The sequence below is a fragment of the Pipistrellus hanaki genome (genome assembly GCF_964339955.1).
Source record: "Pipistrellus hanaki genome assembly, chromosome: 9".
NCBI classification, from domain to species: domain Eukaryota; kingdom Metazoa; phylum Chordata; class Mammalia; order Chiroptera; family Vespertilionidae; genus Pipistrellus; species Pipistrellus hanaki.
In genome coordinates, this window is record NC_140511.1 from 35,647,091 (window position 1) to 35,664,138 (window position 17,048).

The 17,048-nt window shown below is 39.5% G+C and overlaps 1 protein-coding gene across 3 annotated transcripts in view; it reads left to right on the forward strand.

Moving 5' to 3' along the window:
* Positions 1 to 10,711, forward strand: part of RAB30 (RAB30, member RAS oncogene family) — a 71,799-nt gene extending 61,088 nt beyond the window's left edge. For all 3 annotated transcript variants that reach the window (XM_084895292.1, XM_084895293.1, XM_084895294.1), the window contains exons 3-5: positions 1,691 to 1,774; positions 6,868 to 7,051; positions 8,947 to 10,711. In XM_084895292.1, coding sequence (XP_084751418.1) covers positions 1,691 to 1,774; positions 6,868 to 7,051; positions 8,947 to 9,197 — 519 coding nt within the window. In that variant the 3' untranslated portion in view covers positions 9,198 to 10,711. The remainder of the gene's footprint in view (positions 1 to 1,690; positions 1,775 to 6,867; positions 7,052 to 8,946) is intronic.
* The last annotated feature ends 6,337 nt before the right edge of the window (positions 10,712 to 17,048 follow it).

A 17,048-nucleotide genomic window follows, 5' to 3' on the forward strand; every position in this document is an offset into this window, starting at 1 on the left:
TTAGTGGCCAAGCTAGTATTAGACTCAGGTCTCCTGGTTTTCATCTTTATCGTCCATATGTTCTATCTTCTGAAACCATAGGCATCTTTTTAAAGGAAAAACCTTGTCATTAGAGGTAAAACACACACACATACACACACACACACACACAAAAACACAACAAAAAAACAAAACAAAACAAACAAACAAACAAAAATCAAAAAAAACCTTCCACTTTTGAACAGATTTTTACCAGTTAGCACATCACCCCTTATTTTTCATTTCTGTGTGCTTTTTGCCCCTCCCAGTCCCTCAGCTCCCCCTAAAGTTCATATTTCATAGACAGGCTTATGTGTGGTTTTGTTATTTAGTAGGCAGTTAAAATGAATTGGATTCAGCTGTTGCTGAGGCAGGAGGAGTTGGGGAGCAAAGTGAGGGGAGAAGACATTAGAAGGGATTTGTTTTTCTTTCGTGGCATTTGTTAGCCTGCAAAACAGCTGGAGCTGTACGCTTGAAGCTTGGCAGCCTCGTGTTTGAGCCAAACCAAAATAGAAGAAAATTGATTCAATATTTGTAAGTAAAGTTATGAATGTTTATGTTTACATCTTTTGCAGACATGCAATGGAACATTTTCTGTTGTTTTGAAGCTCAGTCTTTTAAGATTAAACATAAATTAAAGATTTCTCTTAGTAAGGAACGGATTTAATTAAAGATGGCCCAATCTTAGCTGCCAGAGCCAATAAAATCCATTTTACTCTGATTTCTGGAAATTCTGGAATGTAAGTGACGAGGGAAGAGAAACTAGGTGAAATGTTCTTTCTTGATAGAACTTCCTCCCTAAGCTTACAGGAAACATTATGTAACAGTCAATTACATTACGCATCTGATTTTGATAGAATCTAGTGTAGCTTCCAGTTTGAGATAAACTTTGTTTTGTTTAGAAATGCTTATAGCAGCTTCAAACTCACTGGATTTGAGGCCCAGATTGGGTAATTCGTTTGCCTGAAGTCAACAGAGATCCTGGGCTGTTACCTCCGGGTTCAGTGCTATTTCTATTGGTCTTTAATCCTGAATGACTGGTTTCTTCAGTTATCTTCCCAGTATCATTGGCCTGGGTCTCATGTAATAATATATCACCCTAAGGGCAGGGGGAAATCCAAAAGCTTCATTGCCATGTTTATTTTTCTCATACTGCGTTCCTGTTGTTTCTCAGATTGTTGTCCACCTCCATGAATGTCCATGCCCTAGACTGAGAACTAGTTTGGATCTTCCTTGATTTTACCTCTTTTAGAGAACCCACCCATTTTTGCCTTCCCCCTAACAATCCTGATCTCATCCTGGTGGCTCAATGCAACTCAGTCTTAGTTTGTGTCTGATTTTTTTGTTTCATTTTTTGAAACCAGATCTGCACCTCTGCCCATTCCCAATTCTCTCCTTCATCCTCTGTCTTCTTCTCCCTTATTTGTCCCCCTTTCCATTTCTTTCATTTCCTTTCAGAATTTTTCTCTCCCCTTTCCTCCTTCTTTTCTCTTTCCTTCAAAACATACATACATGTAAAGTTAAATGACACAGGTCTCCCGGGACACTAACTAGGTTCTTCTTTCTGCTGGTTAACTCAGCCAAAGGAAGGGACTGGTGGTGGGGGACGTGGGAAAATTTTCTGTAATTATAAGATTTGCTTAATTATTATTTTCCATTATTTCTTCTTTAGGGTCTTTTCCCCCCAGGTCAAGGAGCCACAATTGGAGTTGATTTTATGATTAAGACTGTGGAGATTAATGGTGAAAAAGTGAAGGTAAGATGCTACGTGTTCAGTAAGGCTTTTATTGTGCTATGTGAGAGGAAATGGTGCTTTTATAACATTTTTCATATCTCCTAATTGAAACCCTCATTGAAAATAATACACTCAGTCATAGCAGCTTATTTCCCAGTAGAGCTCATTCCCTTTATGGGAGCAGGAAGGGGCTGTAGATGATGCATTTACAGATGGGAAGACAGAGAAAGAAGGGCTAAGGCAAGTTTGTCCTGTTTTTGTCACATCAGAGGTGATGCTAAAAGGAAGGCAGGCATTTCTTGTTGGGATCTCTCTCTCCTGAGTTGGGCCAGGAGGTGGTGCTACCTCTTCTGAACAGCAACCCCTTGAAGAGCCAGTGGATTCCTACCCTGGTTATAGGTCATTCAGTCACATGGATCATTTGCTATCTCCCATCATCCCCCTGTTCCTAGCAAGGGAGAGATTCTATGAGAGGTTCAGGAGGGATGCATGACCTCTCCCTCCCCCTTTGTGGCCTCTGGATAGTTTGATGCCTGTAAGAACTATGGTGTCGACAACAGGAGAAGGGAGATGGTGTCTATCAAGTGCCCAATATGTGTCAGTCCTTTTGCTAGTTGATTCTGCACATGTCGTCCTATTTGACTTAATCCTTACTATAACTGTTGTGAGGCAAATATAGAAAATTATCTTCATTTAAAAAATATATTTCATTTATTTTTTACAGAGAGGAAGGGAGAGGGATAGAGAGTTAGAAACATCGGTGAGAAACATTGATCAGCTGCCTCCTGCACCCCCTACTAAGGAACATGCCCTTGTACCTGGAATCGAACCTGGGACTCTTCAGTTCCCAGGCCGACGCTCTATCCACTGAGCCAAACCAGCCAGGGTTTATCTTCATTTTGTAGGTTTCAGAGAGGTTGAGTGACTTACTTATCTGTGGCTTCACAGTTAGGAAGGGAGGTGGGAGATAGGCAGGATCTGAATCATCCCACTGCCTCCCTGGGGTCTCCCCTGCCATGAAAGAAGATGGGAAGGAAGGCAGAATAAGCTTGTCACCTTGAAGCAAGGAAAGAAAGAAGGTGTTGGAAAGGTTGAAATGAGATTAATCACACGGAAGGAGGATAGAGAGACTTGAGTTAGTGAAATTCCACTGTCAGGTCTTCCAGAGCTGAGGCCCATGGAAAGATTCCACGGCCCTGGCAGCAGCTGCACAGTGAAAACCATGGCATCAGCCCAGCTAGATCCCAGCCCAAGCACTCCAAGTTTGAGTCCCCGACATTTGCATCCTTCTCCTGTATACACCTGCATTCCTGCCCTCAAATGCTTGGGGAAGGACAGAAAAGCTCCAGGGTGCTCCTGCAGCGTTCCAGAGACACACAGAGGAGTGTTAGGATGAGGCTCCTATGTGGGGGACAGCTCTCTGGTGTCGTCCAGCAGTGACTCCACCAAGTGGCTCCTTACTGCAGACATTTACACCAAATACATTAGCGACGGAGAGCTGGAAAACCGAAACGGTGCGGAATCCACGAGTGGCAGGGCAGGGCCAGAACCGAGGTTTCTCCCCTGACTTCTCATCATCCCCTTCCCCCCGTGCTCCCCTACAAGCCTCATTCTTTCTAGAATGGCTCCCAGAATTGAAGACAGAAAATAAAAAAGTTTTAGAAAGATTCTTATAGCTATTTAGTGCCAAGCCAATAAAGCAAAACTGAGGAAGAGGCCCTTTTTGTAAGGTGCTCTGCATTAATGAAGGTGACCTTGCCCAGAAAATGTAACTAAAGCATACAGAATTTTCTCTTTTCCATTGATCTTTTTTAGTCTAGCATAATTAAACTAGAGGTCCGGTGCACGAAAATTCTTGCTCTGGGGTTGGTGGGGGGTGCGCCGTGGGAGGGAATCCCCTCAGCTCGGCCTGCACACTCTCACAGTCCAGGAGTCCTCAGGGAATGTCCTAAGCTAGTCTACCATATTTTAACTTTAGGAGATTAATTATAGTAATAGACTCTCCCCTCACCCCCTCTAATCAGGTGTATTTTGCATAGAAAGCAAAGTCTTGAAAGCATGCACATGTATTTCCTTATCCGACCACCCATCTATCCATTTATTTATACGTCCTCTATTATAGTAGATGCTTTGTTCCAAGCACAGTGTTAGGTAAAGCACCTTGCTCCTAGTAACTTACTATTATCTAGCTCAAACATTTTATCTATGAAAACATCTTTAATACTCTACACAAAATTAACCCTTACTCTGTGATTCCACAATCCTTGGACACTAGCCATTACTCAAATGTGTCCACCGTGTACCATGTACTGTGTTAGGAAGGCACTGGGGTATAAAGTAAGAGACAGTCCTGGCCCTTAACGAACTTAGTCTAGTAAAGAGACACACGAGTAAACCAATGATTACAGTAGGTTATTGTGACGGTGAGGCAACAGAGGTGTAAGCAATGTAAAGAAGAGAGCCCGTGAACAGCCTAGCCCCATGTGGTTAGCCCGTGGCTGTGGCGATGAGAACAGATTGGCATGAGACTAACGCTAGGAGGAACTTTCTCCTGCTGGTGCCTCTTTAAAAGGACATCTCATGTTTTATTATGGTCAGTTAATATTGTGTTTATCTTTCTTACAGACTGTGAGCTCTTTGAGATCAGGGGTTGTGTTTTATTCATCTTTGTATTCTCCCAGTGCTTAGTACAGTGCTCTGCACATATTAATGAGCTATAAATGCTGAGAAGGAGCAAATGAATTGCAGAGAGAGAGAGAGTGATGAAACTGAGCTAAAAGATAAAGGCAATTAAATATAGATATCCTCAAGAAATGGGTAGCCTCCTATGAGAAAGCATCCTGGCAAGGTAATGCAATTACACTTTCAGGAAATATTTCAGTGGCTTTAATGCTTGAGGCTGTTCTCAAGATGCGCCAGTCATGAGAACACACTGCTTTCTAATGACTGACAGTGCTAAGTCCCATCACAAGTGATTTTAGAGGCTCCGCGAGTCACTAAAACAATAGTCCGTTGTTCTAAGGTCCTAGCAGAGGGGAACCATGTCTGTATGTTTGGGGCAGGGGAGAAATAGTAACCTTTGTCCCAGCAAAAGCCAGAACGTCTGTACGGTCGCCTGCAGCCTGCACACACTTCCATGTCCACCGTCAAAGAGCAGCTGTAACTCCAAATCAGAGAGCCTTTGTGCCTCGGCCAAACGGGTGTGAGCAGCGGGTGACCCCGCCTGCCTCATCCCCGCTGGATGCCAATGCCCATGTAAATGAGTCTCTGGCAGCAAACAGCACAGCGGCATGAAGTGCGTCCTCAGCTGGGAAGGCCTGCAGTCTGAGTCCCAGCTTTGTGAGTCACCATTAGGAGGTGGAGTTTCCTGTTCATGAAGGGGAGGCATACACCTGCCGAACCCACTGGATTGCTGTGAGACTTAGGCCAGACCATCGGTAAATATTTGAACCTCCTATTACTTGCCAGACACACCGGTGCAGGGAAGACTGGGTGAATTGGACCTTGACTTCTCCCTCGTGAAGCTTTCAGTTTAGTGAGGCAGACACCTGATAAACAAATTATTACAGATAAGTGGATGGTTCACATGTGTCGAGTGCTGTGAGAATTATAGGGTGGGTTGCAGGAGAGAATATGGGGCTGGGGCTGGGGCTGGGGCTGGGGAGCCTGCCTCATGCGAGGGTGCCCAGGCCTTCTCTGAGGAAAGGATGTTCTGTTTATAGGGGGTGAAATTGCATTGCTCGACGTGTGAAATGTATGCAGTTAGAAGGGAAGACTATCATGGTTATTTCTGAAGGTCTTCCGGTTTGTTCTGACTCAGCGGTCTCTCTGGAGGATAGCTGTCTTTCAGTATCTTCTGTTCTGTGCAGGGAAATTTGGGGAGAAGTGAAGTATTTTGCCTTTCTTTTTTTGGTTATTTTATTAGGCCATAGAACTGATAGATGACTTCAGAAAATGTGCACTTTCAGCAGGTTTATTAACCTCTTTTTATAAAGAAACTGCTGAAGCCTGAAGAGACTAAGTGACTTGGTCAAGGTCACAGAGCTTGAAAGTGGTGGAAAAAATTATTTTTTTTTCTGCCTTGGTACCGTTCCTGTTTTTATGAACAAAGATAATACCTTAATACATTCATTTGAACTTTGAACTGGAAAAGGTGGTGAAGTTGGATTTTCTCCCTCTCCAATTGCTGGCTGAATGACGGCTCTCCCTATATCCTGACTCTTAAATATTGCATTGTGATTAAGAGCAGGGACTCTGGGACCAAACTGCCGGGTGGGACTGGCTTTGGAACATACTGGCTGTGAGATGGTGAGCAAGTTAATTAATGTCTTTGTGCCCCATGTGAGCATTGGATACAGTTAAAAGTGCCTACCTCATAGTCATTGTGAGGATTGAGTTATTACATGTAAAATGCTTGGAATGGAGCTTGACACAGACAACAGTGTGGTGATAGCCAGCAGGGGCGGAGGTAGGTAGTGGAGGGCAAAAGGTGTGGGGGAAATGGAGATGAAAAGAGACTTTGATTGGGTGATGGGTGCATGATGCGTTGTGCAGATGATACTTCGTTGAGTTGTAGACTTGAAACCTGTATGCTTTCATGAACCAATGTCACTCCAATCAATTCAATAAAAAGGAAAAGAAAAAAAAGAATAAAGGGAAAACTTTAAAAATAATCTAACAAGCACATACACACACACACACACACACACACACAACAACAACAACAACAACAAATCAAAGCAAGCCCCTATCCCTAACTAGACACACACAACAGATTAAAAAAAAAAAAAGGTAAGTGCTTTTTTTCTTTTTTTTTCTTTCTTTTTTTTAAAATATATTTTATTGATTTTTTTTTACAGAGTGAAAGGGAGAGGGATAGAGAGCTAGAAACATCGATGATGAGAGAAACATCGACCAGCTGCCTCCTGCACAACCCCCACTGAGGATGTGCCGGCAACCAATGTACATGCCCTTGACCGGAATCGAACCCCGGACCTTTCAGTCCTCAGACCGACGCTCTGTCCACTGAGCCAAACCGGTTTCGGCTAAAGTCAAGCAATGCTTTTATTTCTTTTCTGCTTCTCCAACCTGATCCTTCTTGTATGCCTTTACAGCTTCAGATCTGGGACACAGCAGGTCAAGAGAGATTTCGGTCCATTACTCAGAGTTATTACCGGAGCGCCAATGCCTTGATCCTCACCTATGACATAACCTGTGAGGAATCCTTCCGCTGCCTTCCTGAGTGGCTGCGGGAAATAGAACAATATGCCAGCAACAAGGTCATCACTGTGCTAGTGGGTAAGTAAGGACTAATGAGGAAGGAAATTTATTTTTGGGCATCAGAGGATGTATAATCACACAAAGCACTGGTGCCTTCCAAGGATATAATCTACAGCTATATAATTCGAGCAGCCAGCCAGCATTTAGTTCTGCAGTTGAAGAGAAAATTAAATAAGTCCTATCCCATGGTGATGGTTCAGAAAAGGAAAGTAGAAAATACTGCTGATTGATTTTTCTATCAATGGAGACTCTAGGGAAGAAGATAGACTGCCGTGAAATTATGTGGGCTGATAACCATTATTTTAAATCTAATTATGAGATCATGAAACTGCTGGTCTAAAAGTAAAATATCTCTCTTAAGTTGATAAGAAATTCATTATTGAAGCAATTGTTTTTTTGCCTAAAAAATGGACTTTGGCTAATTCTGTCCCTTCTTTCATTTATGCTAACTTGAGAAATTCTTAATTTTCAGAAAGAATCCACTAAGGGAAATTCTGCAGTTTATTTCATTTTGTAGGAGAGTAAACCTCTGTTTTGCATGGGGGGAAAACAGAAAACAACCCATGATTTTCTATGGTAACATATACATCCATTTAGCCCAGGCCTGTTGAGTAATGGCTAGAGCACCAGCCTGCAGACCAAAGGGTGTGGGGTTTGATTCCCAGTCAAGGGCAACTGTTTCAGTTGCAGGTAAATTGTTGGAAAGATAAAATACACCATGAATTATTCATGTGGTTACTTCCATTTATAATTTAGAACTTCAGAAATTTTACTTAACCTTGTTAATCTTATATCTGTATTTACTTTTTCTCATGACAAAAATCCCTGTCCCAATGACACTTGCACAACCACTCACTTGCTTTATCCCCAACAAACATTCATAGCAGCCTCAGAATAACAACGCCTGCACTACCACTGACAAGATGATTACTGCAAGAATTTAAGATTTTTTTCCTTCAATTCTTTTTGTTCTTGGGGTATATGTGACTAGAGATGCATAAGTTACGGTCTCTTAAACTCACATGAAATCGTTTCTCTGTGGGTTATGCTGTTTCAGGATAAACAGGCTCACTTGTGTAATTTTGCTTTCAACTTTAGGAATTGCTTTTTAAATTTAATTCCATATTAATTGTATAGTTATAATTAATTATTTATTTATGTAAAACATTTATAAAATTCTGAAGTCAAATCTATAAAATAAGATATATTTAGAGAGTTTTTAGTTTCTAGCCCTCTCTACCCCTATTAAAATATATTTATATTTTTATTTATTTCAGAGAAGAAGGGAGAGGGAGAGAGATAAAAACATCAATGATGAGAGAGAATCATTGATTGGCTATCTCCTGCACACCCCCAACCAGGAATCGAACTGTGACCTCCTGGTTCATAGGTCAACACTCAATCACTGAGCCACGCTGACCCAGGCTTAACCTTATTTTTTTTAATGGGTAATCATTATCTTTAAAATTAAGATTATGGTTTATTGTCCCATTAAAAAATAAGCAAATAAACTGTGTGTATATTTTTCATCCTTGTTCTTAGATATACAGTTGTATGTTATACACTACTTTTTTCTACTTTGCTTTATTCACTTAACAATACATCCTAGTGTCTCAACTGGCAGTATATATAGACATGTTCCTTATTGCTTTTCACAGTAACAAATTACTATGGGTCTATTATAGTGTATTTAGCCAGTGCCCAGATGATGGGCATTTGGGCTGTTTCTAGTCCTTTGCATTACATATGGCACTGGTATTTTAAAATAAACATTCCAATAATTATACTCCCATTATTTGGCTTTACAAACCCATCTGTCTGGTTTGACTTCAGATTAGGAATTGAATTTTGCTGTTTCCAAGCCTGCAAAAAGTCAAATGATGATTCCGTCTGTGATTCTACCACTGTTTTAGGCAACAAGATTGATCTGGCTGAAAGGAGAGAGGTCTCCCAGCAGAGAGCAGAAGAATTCTCAGAAGCCCAGGACATGTATTATCTGGAGACCTCAGCCAAGGAATCGGATAACGTGGAGAAACTCTTCCTTGACTTGGCGTGTCGCCTCATCAGGGAAGCCAGGCAGAACACCCTTGTGAACAGTGTATCATCACCCTTACCTGGGGAAGGGAAAAGCATCAGCTATTTGACTTGTTGTAACTTCAACTAAAGGCCAAGGCAAGGAGAAGCAAGAGGAATCACCCGCTGTACCAATGGGCCACACATTGCTGGGGAGATCTGGCGATGATGATGGCTCTCGCCCTCAGACCTTCTGACTCCTGAGTTTACAAGCATGGCAGGCCAAGGGCCTAGTCCACAGGCCGGGATTAGCAGAACATATAATGGTTTCGTCCTTTTGCAGTCGGGAGTCAGAGCAAGGAGACGATTGCACTAGGTGCTCCATGCCCTGCAGAGCATGTTGCTTTTGTTTTTTCTTTTAAAAAAAAAGCAAGCAAAAGCGCATTCCTGAACACAGTCCAGGGGAATCCCTCCTGCACACCAGTGGGTGCACGTGGAGGCTATTCTTTAGGGCTCCTGGGGACCTTGGTTTTCTTGTCCACCGGAGAAACCAGAACTGGGAAGGCCAAGTACTGTCTCTGTGGTGCGTGTCGATGACCCCATGGAGAGTTTGAAGTGTTATTTCTCTTATTTACAGGCACTTTCAAGAACTTTGAGATGTAAGATGAAAAATACCTTTACCCATGACCAAGAATTAACATTTATTGTTTTAATGATATATACAAGCTCATGACTCCTTTTGGTGCTAATGATTCCGCTATTTCACAGACCAAATGTTTTAGTACATTGATGTCCTTGCGTGTATTTCATAGAAATAAAAAAAAAAAAATTAAGGGAAGTCCATGAATCAGCACTCTTTCTCAAAGTCTTGTTATACTTTAGTAGATTTGTTGGAAAAGAGCATACTTTCCTTTCATGTTTCCCTCTAAATCTTACCATTCTCTTCTATTTTCTCATCTTTCCTGCCCTTTGAGTAAATGAAAAATTTTGAAAAAATGGAAATAAGAATGGTTGATAATAATATTCTGATATAAAAGATTATCTGTAAGACTCTATGAGTATGTGTGAGGAAACAGACCAGATCTGACCAAAATACTGTGGATTCATGGACTGCAGTGCAGAGCTCCTTGCAGAGCACAACCCTTGAGCGGGTCACATCTTTCTCTTTCTGGTACTATCTTTCTTGGACAGACCAAGGCTTGGGGTTTTGTAGGTTTTTAGTATAAGTGAAAATAGCAACAGATGAAAACTCTCATGAACCATTTTTGTATGTTCAACGACAACCTTAGAAAATGTCTGCTTGTGGAAGCAGGTTCAATTGTCATTTGTCACCTCCTTTGTGAAGTAATGTCACCTTCAGACCATACCTTCTTTCTGTTTCTTTTCTCTTTTCCTCTGTTTTTTTTCTGGTCTCTCCCTTCTTCTCTTCTTTCCTCCTTCCCTCTCCCCAACTCCCTCCTTTCCTTAGATGCATGTGTTACTGAAAAATCTCCAATTCAAATGGAGGTGTATATGCCTTTACTTAGCCAATTTTAAACCAGGATTCAAAAATGGAAGACATGCTGCTGAATATGTATTATGTCTTCAGTGCCATACTTTGATACCTTCCAATTTATTCACTGATATAAATGCAAATTGGGAAAATAATTAAACCTGTACGTTGTTGATGCTGTCAGATGTTTATGTAGCTTGCTGCTTAGCATAACTGAGGGATGAGTAATGGGATAAGGATATAATATGCAATTAAACTGTTTCTGTAGATGTGGCAATCTCCGTCCTGATAGGTTGATGTTTGAAAGCTAATTTTAAAGAAGTGAGACATGTAGAGACGGTATTGATAAAGCATTTCTAGCATTCTCTAGCCTGTTTCAGAGTGATCCACCTCTTGCACATGGAAACTATTATATATAGTATTCTTTAAGGGACTTGGACTGGTTGGCCCCACTGTGTTTGTGCTGATTGTATGGGTAAGAGAGATCCCAGAAGTTTAGAGTGTTTTTATTTTAGAATTTCTCTCTACAAGAAAGAAAAATCATTTTAATAAACACCAACCAAAAATAATTTATAACTGTTGCCTTTCCATCTCCATCTTCCCCACTAAGCCAGCAACTAAAGGTATTCAGAAACAAGTTGATCAGGGTGGGCAGAACTTCTCTTTTTAAACTGTAAGGAAATGTCTCTACATTTAGATTTATTATCTTTTAATTAGGTCAAACGTCCAGTTACCATAGGACATCATGACCCAACTTTGTCTCACAACAGCAAGTATATTGAAAATAAAGTTGCTTTGTGAACTTAGAGGATAGGACCTTATTAGATTGGACACATTTATATAAAATAACAGCTTCTAGTCATTCTAGCATCTGAAATTCTTTTTTCCCCCCTTTATTGATTAAGGTATTACATATGTGTCCTTATGTCCCCATTGCCCCTCTCCTCCCATCCCCCCCGCCCCTGCTCGTACACTCATCCCCTCTAGTGTATGTGTCCACTGGTTATATTTATATGCATGCATGCAAATCCTCTGGTTGATCTCTCCCCCTTATCCGCGCCCCCCCCCCACCCCCACCTTCCCTCTGAGGTTTGATGGCTGATTGATGCTTCTCTGTCTCTGAATCTGTTTTTGTTCATCAGTTTACGTTTTTCATTAGCATCTGCAATTCTTATTCACCTGCCCCTATCTACCTTTGGCTGCACTTAGAAGGGGATTAGAAGGTCTGGTCTCCGCCTCTTCCTTCCCTTTAACCTTCCAGCCTTTCTGTAATGTACAGTCACCCATCCATGGCCCATCAGCAGGACAGATGAGAATGTTAGGGCTTTCTTTTTTTTTTAAATCTTTAGTTGTGTGAATTCTAGATTAGGCCTTATGGACACTTATTCACTAATGTAGCTCAAGTTTGAGAATAATCCCTGATAAAATGGTAGGTGTTTAATAAGTGTAGTTGAATAAATAACTTAGTGCCAAGAAGAACTTTTTTTTTGGTTAAATAGAAATTTCTCAAAAAGAACTCGAGAAAGGACACTAATTAAATGTGGTCGTCTTAATCCAGGCCAGAGCCTAAACTTACTGGTTTGCCTTCTAATTCTGACTGTCATGGCAATATTTGCTAAGATGATGATTCTTAAATACAAAAGAATTCTCATTTAATGGTGATTGAAAAAGAGTTACTTTCTCATAAATCAGTTTGGTTTAATTTGAAGACTATCAGATTCCACGTCTGTTTCCATTTTTGGTGTGATCTTTTTCTTCTTTTAATAAAGTTACTAAATACATCCCAATAAAAATGTATCCTATTTATGTCATGGTGTCAGGTTTGGGAACATCTGTGAAATCATACAGTTTGATGATTATTAATGATTTATTATGGCTTTGTGTCGACTGCATCATCAAAGGATTTCGTGCTTTCTCTTTTACCTATGCAATGATTTTTATTACGTTATATGCTTTTATTAGATGTATTGAATTATATTAACATTTAATTTTGATTATATGGGGCCAGTTGCCCTTTCTGTGGATTACTTAGATTAGCCTATTAGCTTTTTCCGGCCTTACTTTTCCCCTTTTAGTCTTTCATGTTCTCATCTCTTCTTGAGTAAAGTGGCAAGAACACAAAAAAATGAAAGCCAAATGGATTGATTTGATGTCATAATTTCTGATTTAGAACTTGGTAAAAGCCACTGGCCAAAGTTAGATATTTGGATTAGGATTATTTTAGGCAATAAAGACTTCTGAGAGGGTAGAGGGAGAATTTAATAGAAAACTGGATGCATTTTCTGTTCATGAACATATGTCCTTGGAGGACACTAGTGACTTCCAGTGTTAGATTAATGATTTGCCTCATTTCCCCTTTTAGCCATCTCATAATTCTTCCAGATTCAGCACCCACTTTCGGGTAATGAATCATTCTGAATAAATACCAGTTATGATTTTGAATTGGTCTTCCAACTAAAACCCAAACATCTTTTTTTAAAATTATATATATAAACCAGCCACATTAGCTCTGGAAGAGCTCCTTTGGGGTTTGCCCTTTCAACTAGAATTGGTTACTTATTTTCCTCAACTATAGTCCAGAGAGATTTTTTTTTGTGTGTGTGTGTGTCTGTGTGTTTTTACTTATTATTATTATTTTTTATTGATTTCAGAGAGGAAGAGAAAGGGAGAGAAAGTAGGAACATCCATGATGAGAGGGAATCATGGATTGGCTGCCTCTTGCACGCCTCACACTGGGGATCGAGCCCACAACCCAGACATGTGCCCTGACCAGGAATCAAACCGTGACCTGCTGGTTCATAGGTCGATGCTCAACCACTGAGCTGTGCTGGCTGGGCCAGACAAATGTGTTTTAATGCAAGTATAATAATACTTCCAAGACTTAACTAGAAAATCAAAAGCAGTGAAAAAAAACATGTGTATCCCATCCTTCAGTCATAAGCATTATAGTTGAATACTAATTTGGGGATAAGAGAGGGATGTTCTTTTCTTTTCCTGTCTCATTTCTGTCACATGAGCCTGTGTTTGGAAGGAAAATTGCATTCTCTTATTCTTCACATTGGGCACATACTAAATTAAGAACTTATCATCCCTTGAGACAACTAATTAATGTAGTAATGTTATCCCAAGGGAGATGACACTTCATTGCTTTTCATAAGATGTTGGAGTGTTATAATCATTCCTGGAAACCATACTTTGAAATAAACAAATTGAGGCATAAAAAAATATGTGAAGGAATTTAAAATTTAAGATATTTGAATATTTGAAAGATTTTGGGGAGATTTAGCTTGTGAAAGGGGGAATACAATTAGTGCGTTAGAGCAAGGCTCTGGTTCAAAGGGGTGTATTGAGGCCCCTTAAATAAGAGGCCATAGGGCCACGGAGTTGGGCTCCACATCTGAGAACATTCTTTAAAAGATGTTCATTATGGAAGGGGCTGTTTCAGTAATAGTCTTTCAAGCAGAGGTTAGATATGAGCTCAGCAAAGATGATGTAGAGAAGATTCCAGAAAGATTAGGTGTTGGAGCAGATGACCTAGTAACTTAAGATTCTATGTCCCAGTGCTTTGTCCCTCATAACATGTTTAGTTAAATATTTGTTGATCCACAGCTTATAATTTGAAACAAAAAGGCTTTGCTCCTCTATCAAAAGTGAATCCTATCCTCCAGCTAGGATGCTGATTACATGTGTTAGGCCAAGGCTACTTGCCGTTATGCCCTAAGCTGGGGTTGCTTTGTCAGTCCACCCATTGATGTCCTGTTGAAATCACAAACTGGTTCTTGAGTTAAACATTTTTAAAAAGGTGTTGTTTTAGTAGAAGTTACCTGAAATCATGAAAATTGTGTGTTAGTCACTTGCCAAAAATAAACCAGACTCAGGTTAGTAAATAATTGATGTCTCTATAGGATTTCAGGATAGGCGTTTTTAAGTAGAGCAACATCTTCAGCTAAAAGTCTCATAAAACCAACATGAAGTTTTGCAGCTCCCATCAGAGATGGGCTGGTGGATCACTGGCATAAACAGTCCCCAAGTTCTATTTTGGAAAAATCTCAAATGATATTTGGTTTTATTCTCTTGAAAAAAAACAAAAACAAAAACAAACAAAAAAAAACATGATCTGAAAGTGATTTTAACAGAAAGGAGGCCAAATTGCTTCATATAAAAAGTAATAAAACACAGTCTTTGAAAACCAGGAATAAGCAACATTTGCCAATAAATCCCATGACCCAAATAATTTTACCTGTAAAATAATATGCATCCTTGCTACACTGATAGATTCATTGGCATTTATTAAAAAGTCGTTGGTTTCACCCGGTTGGTGTGGTTCAGTGGTTGAGTGTTGTTGACCTATGAACCAGGAGGTCTTGGTTTGATTTCTGGTCAGGGCACATGCCCAGCTTGCAGGCTCAATCCCCAGCAGGGGGCGTGCAGGAGGCAGCAGATCAATGATTCTCATCATTGATATTTCTCTCTCTCTGTCCCTCTCCCTTCCCCTCAGAAATCAATTAAAAAAAAAAAAATTATATATATATATATATATATATATATATATATATATATATATATATATTAAAAAGTCATTGGTCTTGCATCAATAGGAAAACTTGAGTTTGAGTGAAACCTTTTGATTACTTTGGCTAAGAGGACAGAATATAAAAGCTAGCCACCTGTTCATTAATTGACTTCCTGAGATGCATAAGTCAAAATTTTACTTTCCCACTGAGTTAAAGCAGAATTTTTGGAGATGTTGTATTCTAGTTCCTGATGGAATCCTTCATGGGTTGTGATTCTGACACATAAGGGAGTGATGTAGGGAGCTGCATAGAAGGGGAAACACTAGGCTAGGTGTCAGGAGTCCTAGTACTGCCATGAATTAGCTGTAACTTTATACAAAGCACAATCTCTTGAGTGTCAGATTCCTCATTGATGATAGACATATAATACCTGTTAGGATTATTATGAAAATTAGATAAAGTATGGTGCTTGTAACAGTAAGCACTCAAACATTAGGTTTTTTATCTTTGATTTAAGAGCAGACTTTGGATGATCTCATGCAAGCATTGATCCTTTGGACAAAATAAGGAAACCTTGATGATTTCAAAGAAAAGAGCTCCATTTCTAAAAGGGTCTTAAAAAGAAGTCATTTATTTGATCCATCAGCCTGCCTTTGGGTATTACGGTTACGCAAGAGACTCTTCATTTCTTTACATATTTCAGGAAAGGCATTCTTTCTCTTTCCTCCCCCCACCCCCAATAGGTAATTCCAGGGTTGTAAATTCCTCTATCAGGAAAGTTAACCTTATTACTGAAATACCTCACAGTGCAATTTGAACCTGTTTCTTCCTGATCCTATTCATGGGAAGGAAAATGGGTTGATCCTATCTTCTTTTTAAGGGGCCATGTTTGGCATTTATTATTGCCCCTTTGCTTCATTTTTTAAAATGACAGTCAGAAAAGCTCATCAAGGTGATAATAATTATTCCTTGAGGGAATGTCAGGATAGGTATTTATAAACTCTTAAGCTTCTTATTGGTATGATATTTAGACATAATTTTACTGTTGGTTAACTTTTGAATTATCCATGTATTTTTCTTCCGTTATGTAATGTAATTGATAACAAAGTGTGCTTCTGAAGAATTATTTTGGTTGTGTGGCTTGTTTCTTACTCCTGGTAAAAATTAAGTCATAATTCCAGTGATAATCTACTTTTAGAATTTAATTTCATAAAGGACATTATTTGATGGACCCATATACCAACAACAAAATTTAGCTGGGTTTCTTTCCCTTTTTATGTGTGCACTAAATTCTGAAATAAAAATTGGAGTACCAAATGCCTAATTAAGCAAAAATTCATGTACAGAATAACAAAAGATAAGAATCTGGTCTGTTAGGATAATTTGTCACTAGTTGGTTGAATGGTGCATAGCTTTTGTTTAAGGTTACTTATGCCTGAATTAGATAACAATAGCAAGACTTGATAAGCCTTCTGAAAAACAGCTGCTAAACCCATTGCTTTCTGAACTGTAATCATTAAGAATAAATATTCTCTTCTCCTATACAATTGCCGAATGCTGGTGGAACTTTCTTGTAGGCTATTTGACAATGAATGTTAATTCATTTAAATAAAAATTTAAAACAAAATCCTCTTATCCCTTTAAGGCATGTTGGGACTTCCATGTCCCAGTTGTAGAAAATTTCAAATGATTGGAATGCTGGCTTCCAATTTCTGCTCACTGAAGTGTCCTCTAGACATACCAGATTGTTGGCACTCCTTTGATAATATGTATGGGAGCTACATCAATGTATTTGTCAATCCATTTACATAAAGGTAAGTATGTCAAATTGTACACTTTCAGCAAAAACAAACAATCCTCAACATTTCAGATAATAAAAGTTAGATTTTTTGATAAAGGGAAAAGTGTGCTCCATATATTGAATATATTGTTGCATACACGCATGATTTTTTTAGTACAGGGATGAAATAATATGCAAAATATATCATTCTGGAGG